Genomic DNA, 15,607 nt, shown 5'->3' with positions numbered 1-15,607 from the left:
CCACACCAGAGGAAAGAAGTACAATTTCGGAATCTCTTCCGCAATCTAGTACAACCCTACCAAAGTCTTCAACCGAATCGAGTACAATATCACAGAGATCAGTTCAAATTTCGAGCACAGAACAATACGAAACCACTCCAGAGGAAAGAAGTACAATTTCGGAATCTCTGCCACAATCAAGTACAACCTTACCAAAGTCTTTAACAGAACCGAGTTCAATATCTCAGAGTTCACTGCAAATATCGAGCACAGAACAATACGAAACCACACCAGAGGAAAGAAGTACAATTTCGGAATCTCTGCCACAATCAAGTACAACCTTACCAAAGTCTTCAACAGAACCGAGTACAATATCTCAGAGTTCACTGCAAATATCGAGAAAAGAACAATACGAAACCACACCAGAGGAAAGAAGTACAATTTCGGAATCTCTGCTACAATCAAGTACAACCTTACCAAAGTCTTCAACAGAACCGAGTACAATACCTCAGAGTTCACTGCAAATATCGAGAAAAGAACAACACGAAACCACACCAGAGGAAAGAAGTACAATTTCGGAATCTCTTCCGCAATCTAGTACAACCCTACCAAAGTCTTCAACCGAATCGAGTACAATATCACAGAGTTCACTGCAAATATCGAGCACAGAACAATACGAAACCACTCCAGAGGAAAGAAGTACAATTTCGGAATCTCGTCCGCAATCTAGTACAACCTTACCAAAGTCTTTAACCGAATCGAGTACAATATTACAGAGTTCACTGCAAATATCGAGCACAGAACAATACGAAACCACTCCAGAGGAAAGAAGTACAATTTCGGAATCTCTTCCGCGATCTAGTACAACCTTACCAATGTCTTCAACCGAATCGAGTACAATATCACAGAGTTCACTGCAAATATCGAGCACAGAACAATACGAAACCACTCCAGAGGAAAGAAGTACAATTTCGGAATCTCGTCCGCAATCTAGTACAAGCCTACCAAAGTCTTTAACCGAATCGAGTACAATATCACAGAGTTCACTGCGAATATCGAGCACAGAACAATACGAAACCACTCCAGAGGAAAGAAGTACAATTTCGGAATCTCTGCCACAATCAAGTACAACCTTACCAAAGTCTTCAACAGAACCGAGTACAATATCTCAGAGTTCACTGCAAATATCGAGAAAAGAACAATACGAAACCACAACAGAGGAAAGAAGTACAATTTCGGAATCTCGTCCGCAATCTAGTACAACCTTACCAAAGTCTTCAACCGAATCGAGTTCAATATCACAGAGTTCACTGCAAATATCGAGCACAAAACAATACGAAACCACACTAGAGGAAAGAAGTACAATTTCGGAATCTCTGCCACAATCAAGTACAACCTTACCAAAGTCTTCAACAGAACCGAGTACAATATCTCAGAGTTCACTGCAAATATCGAGCACAGAACAATACGAAACCACACCAGAGGAAAGAAGTACAATTTCGGAATCTCTGCCACAATCAAGTACAACCCCACCAAAGTTTTCAAGCCCATCGACTACACTATACAGTAGTTCATCTGAAATGTCGAGCATTTTTCTGTACGAAACCACTCCAGAGGAAAGAAGTACAATTTCGGAATCTCTGCCACAATCAAGAACAACCTTACCAAAGTCTTCAACCGAATCGAGTACAATATCACAGAGTTCAGTTCAAATATCGAGCAAAGAACAATACGAAACCACTCCAGAGGAAAGAAGTGCAATTTCGGAATCTCTGCCACAATCTAGTACAACCTTACCAAAGTCTTCAACCGAATCGAGTACAATATCACAGAGTTCACTGCAAATATCGAGCACAGAACAATACGAAACCACACTAGAGGAAAGAAGTACAATTTCGGAATCTCTTCCGCGATCTAGTACAACCTTACCAAAGTCTTTAACCGAATCGAGTACAATATCTCAGAGTTCACTGCAAATATCGAGCACAGAACAATACGAAACCACACTAGAGGAAAGAAGTACAATTTCGGAATCTCTTCCGCGATCTAGTACAACCTTACCAAAGTCTTCAACCGAATCGAGTTCAATATCACAGAGTTCACTGCAAATATCGAGCACAGAACAATACGAAACCACTCCAGAGGAAAGAAGTACAATTTCGAAATCTCTTCCGCAATCTAGTGCAACCTTACCAAAGTCTTCAACCGAATCGAGTACAATATCACAGAGTTCAGTTCAAATATCGAGCACAGAACAATACGAAACGACACCAGAGGAAAGAAGTACAATTTCGGAATCTTTTCCGCGATCTAGTACAACCTTACCAAAGTCTTCAACCGAATCAAGTGCAATATCACAGAGTTCATTGCAAATATCGAGCACAGAACAATACAAAACCACACCAGAGGAAAGAAGTACAATTTCGGAATCTCTTCCGCAATCTAGTACAACCCTACCAAAGTCTTCAACCGAATCGAGTACAATATCACAGAGATCATTTCAAATTTCGAGCACAGAACAATACGAAACCACTCCAGAGGAAAGAAGTACAATTTCGGAATCTCTTCCGCGATCTAGTACAACCTTACTAAAGTCTTCAACCGAATCGAGTACAATATCACAGAGTTCACTGCAAATATCGAGCACAGAACAATACGAAACCACTCCAGAGGAAAGCAGTACAATTTCGGAATCTCGTCCGCAATCTAGTACAACCTTACCAAAGTCTTTAACCGAATCGAGTACAATATCACAGAGTTCACTGCGAATATCGAGCACAGAACAATACGAAACCACACCAGAGGAAAGAAGTACAATTTTGGAATCTCTTCCGCAATCTAGTACAACCCTACCAAAGTCTTCAACCGAATCGAGTACAATATCACAGAGATCAGTTCAAATTTCGAGCACAGAACAATACGAAACCACTCCAGAGGAAAGAAGTACAATTTCGGAATCTCTGCCACAATCAAGTACAACCTTACCAAAGTCTTCAACAGAACCGAGTACAATATCTCAGAGTTCACTGCAAATATCGAGCACAGAACAATACGAAACCACACCAGAGGAAAGAAGTACAATTTTGGAATCTCTTCCGCAATCTAGTACAACCCTACCAAAGTCTTCAACCGAATCGAGTACAATATCACAGAGATTAGTTCAAATTTCGAGCACAGAACAATACGAAACCACTCCAGAGGAAAGAAGTACAATTTCGGAATCTCTGCCACAATCAAGTACAACCTTACCAAAGTCTTTAACAGAACCGAGTACAATATCTCAGAGTTCACTGCAAATATCGAGCACAGAACAATACGAAACCACACCAGAGGAAAGGAGTACAATTTCGGAATCTCTGCCACAATCAAGTACAACCTTACCAAAGTCTTCAACAGAACCGAGTACAATATCTCAGAGTTCACTGCAAATATCGAGAAAAGAACAATACGAAACCACACCAGAGGAAAGAAGTACAAGTACAACCCCACCAAAGTTTTCAAGCCCATCGACTACACTATACAGTAGTTCATCTGAAATGTCGAGCACAGAAAAATACGAAACCACTCCAGAGGAAAGAAGTACAATTTCGGAATCTCTGCCACAATCAAGTACAACCTTACCAAAGTCTTCAACAGAACAGAGTACAATATCTCAGAGTTCAGTGCAAATATCAAGAAAAGAACAATACGAAACCACACCAGAGGAAAGAAGTACAATTTCGGAATCTCTGCCACAATCAAGTATAACCTTACCAAAGTCTTCAACCGAATCGAGTACAATATCACAGAGTTCAGTTCAAATATCTAGCAAAGAACAATACGAAACCACTCCAGAGGAAAGAAGTGCAATTTCGGAATCTCTTCCGCAATCTAGTACAACCCTACCAAAGTCTTCAACCGAATCGAGTACAATATCACAGAGATCAGTTCAAATTTCGAGCACAGAACAATACGAAACCACTCCAGAGGAAAGAAGTACAATTTCGGAATCTCTGCCACAATCAAGTACAACCTTACCAAAGTCTTCAACAGAACCGAGTACAATATCTCAGAGTTCACTGCAAATATCGAGCACAGAACAATACGAAACCACACCAGAGGAAAGAAGTACAATTTCGGAATCTCTGCCACAATCAAGTACAACCTTACCAAAGTCTTCAACAGAACCGAGTACAATATCTCAGAGTTCACTGCAAATATCGAGAAAAGAACAATACGAAACCACACCAGAGGAAAGAAGTACAATTTCGGAATCTCTTCCGCAATCTAGTACAACCCTACCAAAGTCTTCAACCGAATCGAGTACAATATCACAAAGTTCACTGCAAATATCGAGCACAGAACAATACGAAACCACACCAGAGGAAAGAAGTACAATTTCGGAATCTCTTCCGCAATCTAGTACAACCCTACCAAAGTCTTCAACCGAATCGAGTACAATATCACAGAGTTCACTGCAAATATCGAGCACAGAACAATACGAAACCACACCAGAGGAAAGAAGTACAATTTCGGAATCTCTTCCGCAATCTAGTACAACCTTACCAAAGTCTTCAACCGAATCGAGTTTAATATCACAGAGTTCACTGCAAATATCGAGCACAGAACAATACGAAATCACTCCAGAGGAAAGAAGTACAATTTCGGAATCTCGTCCGCAATCTAGTACAACCTTACCAAAGTCTTTAACCGAATCGAGTACAATATCACAGAGTTCAGTTCAAATATCGAGCAAAGAACAATACGAAACCACTCCAGAGGAAAGAAGTACAATTTCGGAATCTCTTCCGCAATCTAGTACAACCCTACCAAAGTCTTCAACCGAATCGAGTACAATATCACAGAGTTCAGTTCAAATATCGAGCAAAGAACAATACGAAACCACTCCAGAGGAAAGAAGTACAATTTCGGAATCTCTTCCGCGATCTAGTACAACCTTACCAAAGTCTTCAACCGAATCGAGTACAATATCACAGAGTTCACTGCAAATATCGAGCACAGAACAATACGAAACCACTCCAGAGGAAAGAAGTACAATTTCGGAATCTCTTCCGCAATCTAGTACAACCTTACCAAAGTCTTCAACCGAATCGAGTACAATATCACAGAGTTCACTGCAAATATCGAGCACAGAACAATACGAAACCACTCCAGAGGAAAGAAGTACAATTTCGGAATCTCTTCCGCAATCTAGTACAACCTTACCAAAGTCTTCAACCGAATCGAGTACAATATCACAGAGTTCACTGCAAATATCGAGCACAGAACAATACGAAACCACTCCAGAGGAAAGAAGTACAATTTCGGAATCTCGTCCGCAATCAAGTACAACCTTACCAAAGTCTTCAACCGAATCGAGTACAATATCACAGAGTTCACTGCAAATATCGAGCACAGAACAATACGAAACCACACCAGAGGAAAGAAGTACAATTTCGGAATCTCTTCCGCAATCTAGTACAACCCTACCAAAGTCTTCAACCGAATCGAGTACAATATCACAGAGTTCACTGCAAATTCGAGCACAGAAACAATACGAAACCACTCCAGAGGAAAGAAGTACAATTTCGGAATCTCTGCCACAATCAAGTACAACCTTACCAAAGTCTTCAACAGAACCGAGTACAATATCACAGAGTTCAGTTCAAATATCGAGCAAAGAACAATACGAAACCACACCAGAGGAAAGAAGTGCAATTTCGGAATCTCTGCCACAATCTAGTACAACCTTACCAAAGTCTTTAACCGAATCGAGTACAATATCACAGAGTTCACTGCAAATATCGAGCACAGAACAATACGAAACCACTCCAGAGGAAAGAAGTACAATTTCGGAATCTCTTCCGCAATCTAGTACAACCTTACCAAAGTCTTCAACCGAATCGAGTACAATATCACAGAGTTCACTGCAAATATCGAGCACAGAACAATACGAAACCACTCCAGAGGAAAGAAGTACAATTTCGGAATCTCTTCCGCCAACTAGTACAACCTTACCAAAGTCTTCAACCGAATCGAGTACAATATCACAGAGTTCACTGCAAATATCGAGCACAGAACAATACGAAACCACTCCAGAGGAAAGAAGTACAATTTCGGAATCTCTTCCGCAATCTAGTACAACCTTACCAAAGTCTTCAACCGAATCGAGTACAATATCTCAGAGTTCACTGCAAATATCGAGCACAGAACAATACGAAACCACACCAGAGGAAAGAAGTACAATTTCGGAATCTCTTCCGCGATCTAGTACAACATTACCTAAGTCTTCAACCGAATCGAGTACAATATCACAGAGTTCACTGCAAATATCGAGCACAGAACAATACGAAACCACATCCAGAGGAAAGAAGTACAATTTCGGAATCTCTTCCGCGAATCTAGTACAACCTTACCAAAGTCTTCAACCGAATCGAGTACAATATCACAGAGTTCACTGCAAATATCGAGCACAGAACAATACGAAACGACACCAGAGGAAAGAAGTACAATTTCGGAATCTCTTCCGCGATCTAGTACAACCTTACCAAAGTCTTCAACCGAATCGAGTACAATATCACAGAGTTCACTGCAAATATCGAGCACAGAACAATATAAAACCACACCAGAGGAAAGAAGTACAATTTCGGAATCTCTTCCGCAATCTAGTACAACCCTACCAAAGTCTTCAACCGAATCGAGTACAATATCACAGAGATCAGTTCAAATTTCGAGCACAGAACAATACGAAACCACTCCAGAGGAAAGAAGTACAATTTCGGAATCTCTGCCACAATCAAGTACAACCTTACCAAAGTCTTCAACCGAATCGAGTACAATATCACAGAGTTCATTGCAAATATCGAGCTCAGAAAAATACGAAACCACACCAGAGGAAAGAAGTACAATTTCGGAATCTCTTCCGCAATCTAGTACAATCTTACCAAAGTCTTCAACCGAATCGAGTACAATATCACAGAGTTCACTGCACATATCGAGCACAGAACAATACGAAACGACACCAGAGGAAAGAAGTACAATTTCGGAATCGAGTATAATATCACAGAGTTCACTGCAAATATCGAGCACAGAACAATACGAAACCACACCAGAGGAAAGAAGTACAATTTCGGAATCTCTGCCACAATCAAGTACAACCCAACCAAAGTTTTCAAGCCCATACAGTAGGTTATCTAAAATGTCGAGCACAGAAAAATACGAATTCACTCCAGAGGAAAGAAGTACAATTTCGGAATCTCTGCCACAATCAAGTACAACCTTACCAAAGTCTTCAACAGAACCGAGTACAATATCTCAGAGTTCACTGCAAATATCGAGCACAGAACAATACGAAACCACTCCAGAGGAAAGAAGTACAATTTCGGAATCTCTTCCGCAATCTAGTACCTTACCAAAATCTTCAACCGAATCGAGAACAATATCACAGAGTTCACTGCAAGTATCGAGCACAGAACAATACGAAACCACACCAGAGGAAAGAAGTACAATTTCGGAATCTCTGCCACAATCAAGTACAACCCCACCAAAGTTTTCAAGCCCATTGACTACACTATACAGTAGTTCATCTAAACTGTCGAGCACAGAACAATACGAAACCACTCCAGAGGAAAGAAGTACAATTTCGAAATCTCTGCCACAATCAAGTACAACCTTACCAAAGTCTTTAACAGAACCGAGTACAATATCTCAGAGTTCAGTTCAAATATCGAGCACAGAACAATTCGAAACCACACCAGAGGAAAGAAGTACAATTTCGGAATCGAGTATAATATCACAGAGTTCACTGCAAGTATCGAGCACAGAACAATACGAAACCATTCCAGAGGAAAGAAGTACAATTTCGAAATCTCTGCCACAATCAAGTACAACCTTACCAAAGTCTTCAACAGAACCGAGTACAATATCTCAGAGTTCAGTTCAAATATCGAGCACAGAACAATTCGAAACCACACCAGAGGAAAGAAGTACAATTTCGGAATCGAGTATAATATCACAGAGTTCACTGCAAATATCGAGCACAGAACAATACGAAACCACTCCAGAGGAAAGAAGTACAATTTCGAAATCTCTGCCACAATCAAGTACAACCCCACCAAAGTTTTCAAGCCCATCGACTACACTATACAGTCGTTCATCTGAAATGTCGAGCACAGAACAATACGAAACCACTCCAGAGGAAAGAAGTACAATTTCGGAATCTCTTCCGCAATCTAGTACAACCTTACCAAAACCTTCAACCGAATCGAGTACAATATCACAGAGTTCAGTTCAAATATCGAGCACAGAACAATACGAAACGACACTAGAGGAAAGAAGTACAATTTCGGAATCTCTTCCGCGATCTAGTACAACCTTACCAAAGTCTTCAACCGAATCAAGTGCAATATCACAGAGTTTATTGCAAATATCAAGCTCAGAAAAATACGAAACCACTCCAGAGGAAAGAAGTACAATTTCGGAATCTCTTCCGCAATCTAGTACCTTACCAAAATCTTCAACCGAATCGAGAACAATATCACAGAGTTCACTGCAAATATCGAGCTCAGAAAAATACGAAACCACTCCAGAGGAAAGAAGTACAATTTCGGAATCTCTTCCGCAATCTAGTACAACCTTACCAAAGTCTTCAACCGAATCGAGTACAATATCACAGAGTTCACTGCAAATATCGAGCACAGAAAAACACGAAACCACTCCAGAGGAAAGAAGTACAATTTCGGAATCTCTTCCGCAATCTAGTACAACCTTACCAAAACCTTCAACCGAATCGAGTACAATATCACAGAGTTCAGTTCAAATATCGAGCACAGAACAATACGAAACCACACCAGAGGAAAGAAGTACAATTTCGGAATCTCTTCCGCGATCTAGTACAACCTTACCAAAGTCTTCAACCGAATCAAGTACAATATCACAGAGTTCATTGCAAATATCGAAGCTCAGAAACAATACGAAACCACTCCAGAGGAAAGAAGTACAATTTCGGAATCTCTTCCGCAATCTAGTACAACCTTACCAAAGTCTTCAACCGAATCGAGTACAATATCACAGAGTTCACTGCAAATATCGAGCACAGAACAATACGAAACCACTCCAGAGGAAAGAAGTAAAATTTCGGAATCTCTTCCGCGATCTAGTACAACCTTACCAAAGTCTTCAACCGAATCGAGTACAATATCACAGAGTTCACTGCAAATATCGAGCACAGAACAGTATAAAACCACACCAGAGGAAAGAAGAACAATTTCGGAATCTCTTCCGCAATCTAGTACCTTACCAAAATCTTCAACCGAATCGAGTACAATATCACAGAGTTCACTGCAAATATCGAGCTCAGAAAAATACGAAACCACTCCAGAGGAAAGAAGTACAATTTCGGAATCTCTTCCGCAATCTAGTACAACCTTACCAAAGTTTTCAACCGAATCGAGTACAATATCACAGAGTTCACTGCAAATATCGAGCACAGAAAAATACGAAACCACTCCAGAGGAAAGAAGTGCAATTTCGGAATCGCTGCCACAATCTAGTACAACCTTACCAAAGTCTCCAACCGAATCAAGTACAATATCACAGAGTTCACTGCAAATATCGAGCACAGAACAATACGAAACCACACCAGAGGAAAGAAGTACAGTTTCGGAAACTCTTCCGCGATCAAGTACAACCTTACCTAAGTCTTCAACCGAATCGAGTACAATATCACAGAGTTCAGTTCAAATATCGAGCAAAGAACAATACGAAACCACACCAGAGGAAAGAAGTGCAATTTCGGAATCTCTGCCACAATCTAGTACAACCTTAACAAAGTCTTCAAGCGAATCAAGTACAATATCACAGAGTTCACTGCAAATATCGAGCACAGAAAAATACGAAACCACTCCAGAGGAAAGAAGTACAATTTCGGAATCTCTTCCGCGATCTAGTACAACCTTACCAAAGTCTTCAACCGAATCGAGTACAATATCACAGAGTTCACTGCAAATATCGAGCACAGAACAATATAAAACCACACCAGAGGAAAGAAGAACAATTTCGGAATCTCTTCCGCAATCTAGTACAACCCAACCAAAGTTTTCAAGCCCATCGACTACACTATACAGTAGTTCATCTGAAATGTCGAGCACAGAAAAATACGAAACCACTCCAGAGGAAAGAAGTACAATTTCGGAATCTCTGCCACAATCAAGTACAACCTTACCAAAGTCTTCAACAGAACCGAGTACAATATCTCAGAGTTCACTGCAAATATCGAGCACAGAACAATACGAAACCACACCAGAGGAAAGAAGTACAATTTCGGAATCTCTTCCGCAATCTAGTACAACCCTACCAAAGTCTTCAACCGAATCGAGTACAATATCACAGAGATCAGTTCAAATTTCGAGCACAGAACAATACGAAACCACTCCAGAGGAAAGAAGTACAATTTCGAAATCTCTGCCACAATCAAGTACAACCTTACAAAAGTCTTTAACCGAATCGAGTACAATATCACAGAGTTCATTGCAAATATCGAGCTCAGAAAAATACGAAACCACACCAGAGGAAAGAAGTACAATTTCGGAATCTCTTCCGCGAATCTAGTACAACCTTACCAAAGTCTTCAACCGAATCGAGTACAATATCACAGAGTTCACTGCAAATATCGAGCACAGAACAATACGAAACGACACCAGAGGAAAGAAGTACAATTTCGGAATCTCTTCCGCGATCTAGTACAACCTTACCAAAGTCTACAATCCGAATCGAGTGCAATATCACAGAGTTCATTGCAAATATCAAGCTCAGAAAAATACGAAACCACTCCAGAGGATAGAAGTACAATTTCGGAATCTCTTCCGCAATCTAGTACCTTACCGAAATCTTCAACCGAATCGAGAACAATATCACAGAGTTCATTGCAAATATCGAGCACAGAACAATACGAAACCACACCAGAGGAAAGAAGTACAATTTCGGAATCTCTGCCACAATCAAGTACAACCCCACCAAAGTTTTCAAGCCCATCGACTACACTATACAGTCGTTCATCTGAAATGTCGAGCACAGAACAATACGAAACCACTCCAGAGGAAAGAAGTACAATTTCTGAATCACTGCCACAATCAAGTACAACCTTACCAAAGTCTTCAACAGAACCGAGTACAATATCTCAGAGTTCAGTTCAAATATCGAGCACAGAACAATTCGAAACCACACCAGAGGAAAGAAGTACAATTTCGGAATCGAGTATAATATCACAGAGTTCACTGCAAATATCGAGCTCAGAAAAATACGAAACCACTCCAGAGGAAAGAAGTACAATTTCGGAATCTCTTCCGCAATCTAGTACAACCTTACCAAAGTCTTCAACCGAATCGAGTACAATATCACAGAGTTCACTGCAAATATCGAGCACAGAAAAACACGAAACCACTCCAGAGGAAAGAAGTACAATTTCGGAATCTCTTCCGCAATCTAGTACAACCTTACCAAAACCTTCAACCGAATCGAGTACAATATCACAGAGTTCAGTTCAAATATCGAGCACAGAACAATACGAAACCACACCAGAGGAAAGAAGTACAATTTCGGAAACTCTTCCGCGATCAAGTACAACCTTACCTAAGTCTTCAACCGAATCGAGAACAATATCACAGAGTTCAGTTCAAATATCGAGCAAAGAACAATACGAAACCACACCAGAGGAAAGAAGTGCAATTTCGGAATCTCTGCCACAATCTAGTACAACCTTAACAAAGTCTTCAAGCGAATCAAGTACAATATCACAGAGTTCACTGCAAATATCGAGCACAGAAAAATACGAAACCACTCCAGAGGAAAGAAGTACAATTTCGGAATCTCTTCCGCGATCTAGTACAACCTTACCAAAGTCTTCAACCGAATCGAGTACAATATCACAGAGTTCACTGCAAATATCGAGCACAGAACAATATAAAACCACACCAGAGGAAAGAAGAACAATTTCGGAATCTCTTCCGCAATCTAGTACAACCCCACCAAAGTTTTCAAGCCCATCGACTACACTATACAGTAGTTCATCTGAAATGTCGAGCACAGAAAAATACGAAACCACTCCAGAGGAAAGAAGTACAATTTCGGAATCTCTGCCACAATCAAGTACAACCTTACCAAAGTCTTCAACAGAACCGAGTACAATATCTCAGAGTTCACTGCAAATATCGAGCACAGAACAATACGAAACCACACCAGAGGAAAGAAGTACAATTTCGGAATCTCTTCCGCAATCTAGTACAACCCTACCAAAGTCTTCAACCGAATCGAGTACAATATCACAGAGATCAGTTCAAATTTCGAGCACAGAACAATACGAAACCACTCCAGAGGAAAGAAGTACAATTTCGAAATCTCTGCCACAATCAAGTACAACCTTACAAAAGTCTTTAACCGAATCGAGTACAATATCACAGAGTTCATTGCAAATATCGAGCTCAGAAAAATACGAAACCACACCAGAGGAAAGAAGTACAATTTCGGAATCTCTTCCGCGATCTAGTACAACCTTACCAAAGTCTTCAACCGAATCGAGTACAATATCACAGAGTTCACTGCAAATATCGAGCACAGAACAATACGAAACGACACCAGAGGAAAGAAGTACAATTTCGGAATCTCTTCCGCGATCTAGTACAACCTTACCAAAGTCTTCATCCGAATCAAGTGCAATATCACAGAGTTCATTGCAAATATCAAGCTCAGAAAAATACGAAACCACTCCAGAGGAAAGAAGTACAATTTCGGACTCTCTTCCGCAATCTAGTACCTTACCAAAATCTTCAACCGAATCGAGAACAATATCACAGAGTTCACTGCAAATATCGAGCACAGAACAATACGAAACGACACCAGAGGAAAGAAGTACAATTTCGGAATCTCTGCCACAATCAAGTACAACCCCACCAAAGTTTTCAAGCCCATCGACTACACTATACAGTCGTTCATCTGAAATGTCGAGCACAGAACAATACGAAACCACTCCAGAGGAAAGAAGTACAATTTCGGAATCTCTGCCACAATCAAGTACAACCTTACCAAAGTCTTCAACAGAACCGAGTACAATATCTCAGAGTTCAGTTCAAATATCGAGCACAGAACAATTCGAAACCACACCAGAGGAAAGAAGTACAATTTCGGAATCGAGTATAATATCACAGAGTTCACTGCAAATATCGAGCACAGAACAATACGAAACCACACCAGAGGAAAGAAGTACTATTTCGGAATCTCTGCCACAATCAAGTACAACCCCACCAAAGTTTTCAAGCCCATTGACTTCACTATACAGTAGTTCATCTAAAATTCCGAGCACAGAAAAATACGAAACCACTCCAGAGGAAAGAAGTACAATTTCGGAATCTCTGCCACAATCAAGTACAACCTTACCAAAGTCTTCAACAGAACCGAGTACAATATCTCAGAGTTCACTGCAAATATCGAGCACAGAAAAATACGAAACCACTCCAGAGGAAAGAAGTACAATTTCGGAATCTCTTCCGCAATCTAGTACAACCTTACCAAAATCTTCAACCGAATCGAGTACAATATCACAGAGTTCAGTTCAAATATCGAGCACAGAACAATACGAAACGACACCAGAGGAAAGTGCAATATCACAGAGTTCATTGCAAATATCAAGCTCAGAAAAATACGAAACCACTCCAGAGGAAAGAAGTACAATTTCGGAATCTCTTCCGCAATCTAGTACAACCTTACCAAAGTCTTCAACCGAATCGAGTACAATATCACAGAGTTCACTGCAAATATCGAGCACAGAAAAATACGAAACCACTCCAGAGGAAAGAAGTACAATTTCGGAATCTCTTCCGCAATCTAGTACAACCCCACCAAAGTTTTCAAGCCCATCGACTACACTATACAGTAGTTCATCTGATATGTCGAGCACAGAAAAATACGAAACCACTCCAAAGGAAAAAAGTACAATTTCGGAATCTCTGCCACAATCAAGTACAACCTTACCAAAGTCTTCAACAGAACCGAGTACAATATCTCAGAGTTCACTGCAAATATCGAGCACAGAACAATACGAAACCACACCAGAGGAAAGAAGTACAATTTCGGAATCTCTTCCGCAATCTAGTACAACCCTACCAAAGTCTTCAACCGAATCGAGTACAATATCACAGAGTTCACTGCAAATATCGAGCACAGAACAATATAAAACCACACCAGAGGAAAGAAGTACAATTTCGGAATCTCTTCCGCAATCTAGTACAACCCCACCAAAGTTTTCAAGCCCATCGACTACACTATACAGTAGTTCATCTGAAATGTTGAGCACAGAAAAATACGAAACCACTCCAGAGGAAAGAAGTACAATTTCGGAATCTCTGCCACAATCAAGTACAACCTTACCAAAGTCTTCAACCGAATCTAGTACAATATCACAGAGTTCACTGCAAATATCGAGCACAGAACAATATAAAACCACACCAGAGGAAAGAAGTACAATTTCGGAATCTCTTCCGCAATCTAGTACAACCCCACCAAAGTTTTCAAGCTCATCGACTACACTATACAGTAGTTCATCTGAAATGTCGAGCACAGAAAAATACGAAACCACTCCAGAGGAAAGAAGTACAATTTCGGAATCTCTGCCACAATCAAGTACAACCTTACCAAAGTCTTCAACCGAATCGAGTACAATATCACAGAGTTCATTGCAAATATCGAGCTCAGAAAAATACGAAACCACACCAGAGGAAAGAAGTACAATTTCGGAATCTCTGCCACAATCAAGTACAACCTTACCAAAGTCTTCAACCGAATCTAGTACAATATCACAGAGTTCACTGCAAATATCGAGCACAGAACAATATAAAACCACACCAGAGGAAAGAAGTACAATTTCGGAATCTCTTCCGCAATCTAGTACAACCCCACCAAAGTTTTCAAGCCCATCGACTACACTATACAGTAGTTCATCTGAAATGTCGAGCACAGAAAAATACGAAACCACTCCAGAGGAAAGAAGTACAATTTCGGAATCTCTGCCACAATCAAGTACAACCTTACCAAAGTCTTCAACAGAACCGAGTACAATATCTCAGAGTTCACTGCAAATATCGAGCACAGAACAATACGAAACCACACCAGAGGAAAGAAGTACAATTTCGGAATCTCTTCCGCAATCTAGTACAACCCTACCAAAGTCTTCAACCGAATCGAGTACAATATCACAGAGTTCACTGCAAATATCGAGCACAGAACAATATAAAACCACACCAGAGGAAAGAAGTACAAATTCGGAATCTCTTCCGCAATCTAGTACAACCTTACCAAAATCTTCAACCGAATCGAGTACAATATCACAGAGTTCAGTTCAAATATCGAGCACAGAACAATACGAAACGACACCAGAGGAAAGAAGTACAATTTCGGAATCTCTGCCACAATCAAGTACAACCTTACCAAAGTCTTCAACCGAATCAAGTGCAATATCACAGAGTTCATTGCAAATATCAAGCTCAGAAAAATACGAAACCACTCCAGAGGAAAGAAGTACAATTTCGGAATCTCTTCCGCAATCTAGTACAACCCTACCAAAGTCTTCAACCGAATCGAGTACAATATCACAGAGTTCACT

General features: G+C 40.3%; 1 protein-coding gene across 1 annotated transcript in view; it reads left to right on the top strand.

The window, feature by feature from the left end:
* Positions 1 to 15,607, top strand: part of Muc14A (Mucin 14A) — a 112,633-nt gene that overhangs the window by 48,213 nt on the left and 48,813 nt on the right. The window contains exons 27-35 of the mRNA XM_070218507.1: positions 144 to 1,421; positions 1,518 to 2,783; positions 6,503 to 6,628; positions 7,325 to 8,806; positions 10,746 to 10,875; positions 11,032 to 11,144; positions 12,267 to 13,605; positions 13,673 to 13,704; positions 14,610 to 14,939. Of these exons, the coding sequence (XP_070074608.1) occupies positions 144 to 1,421; positions 1,518 to 2,783; positions 6,503 to 6,628; positions 7,325 to 8,806; positions 10,746 to 10,875; positions 11,032 to 11,144; positions 12,267 to 13,605; positions 13,673 to 13,704; positions 14,610 to 14,939 (6,096 nt within the window). The remainder of the gene's footprint in view (positions 1 to 143; positions 1,422 to 1,517; positions 2,784 to 6,502; positions 6,629 to 7,324; positions 8,807 to 10,745; positions 10,876 to 11,031; positions 11,145 to 12,266; positions 13,606 to 13,672; positions 13,705 to 14,609; positions 14,940 to 15,607) is intronic.

The sequence above is a fragment of the Drosophila takahashii genome, chromosome X (genome assembly GCF_030179915.1).
Source record: "Drosophila takahashii strain IR98-3 E-12201 chromosome X, DtakHiC1v2, whole genome shotgun sequence".
NCBI classification, from domain to species: Eukaryota; Metazoa; Arthropoda; class Insecta; order Diptera; family Drosophilidae; genus Drosophila; species Drosophila takahashii.
Note: the sequence above shows the minus strand (reverse complement) of the source record. Positions and strands in the feature narration are given on the sequence as shown.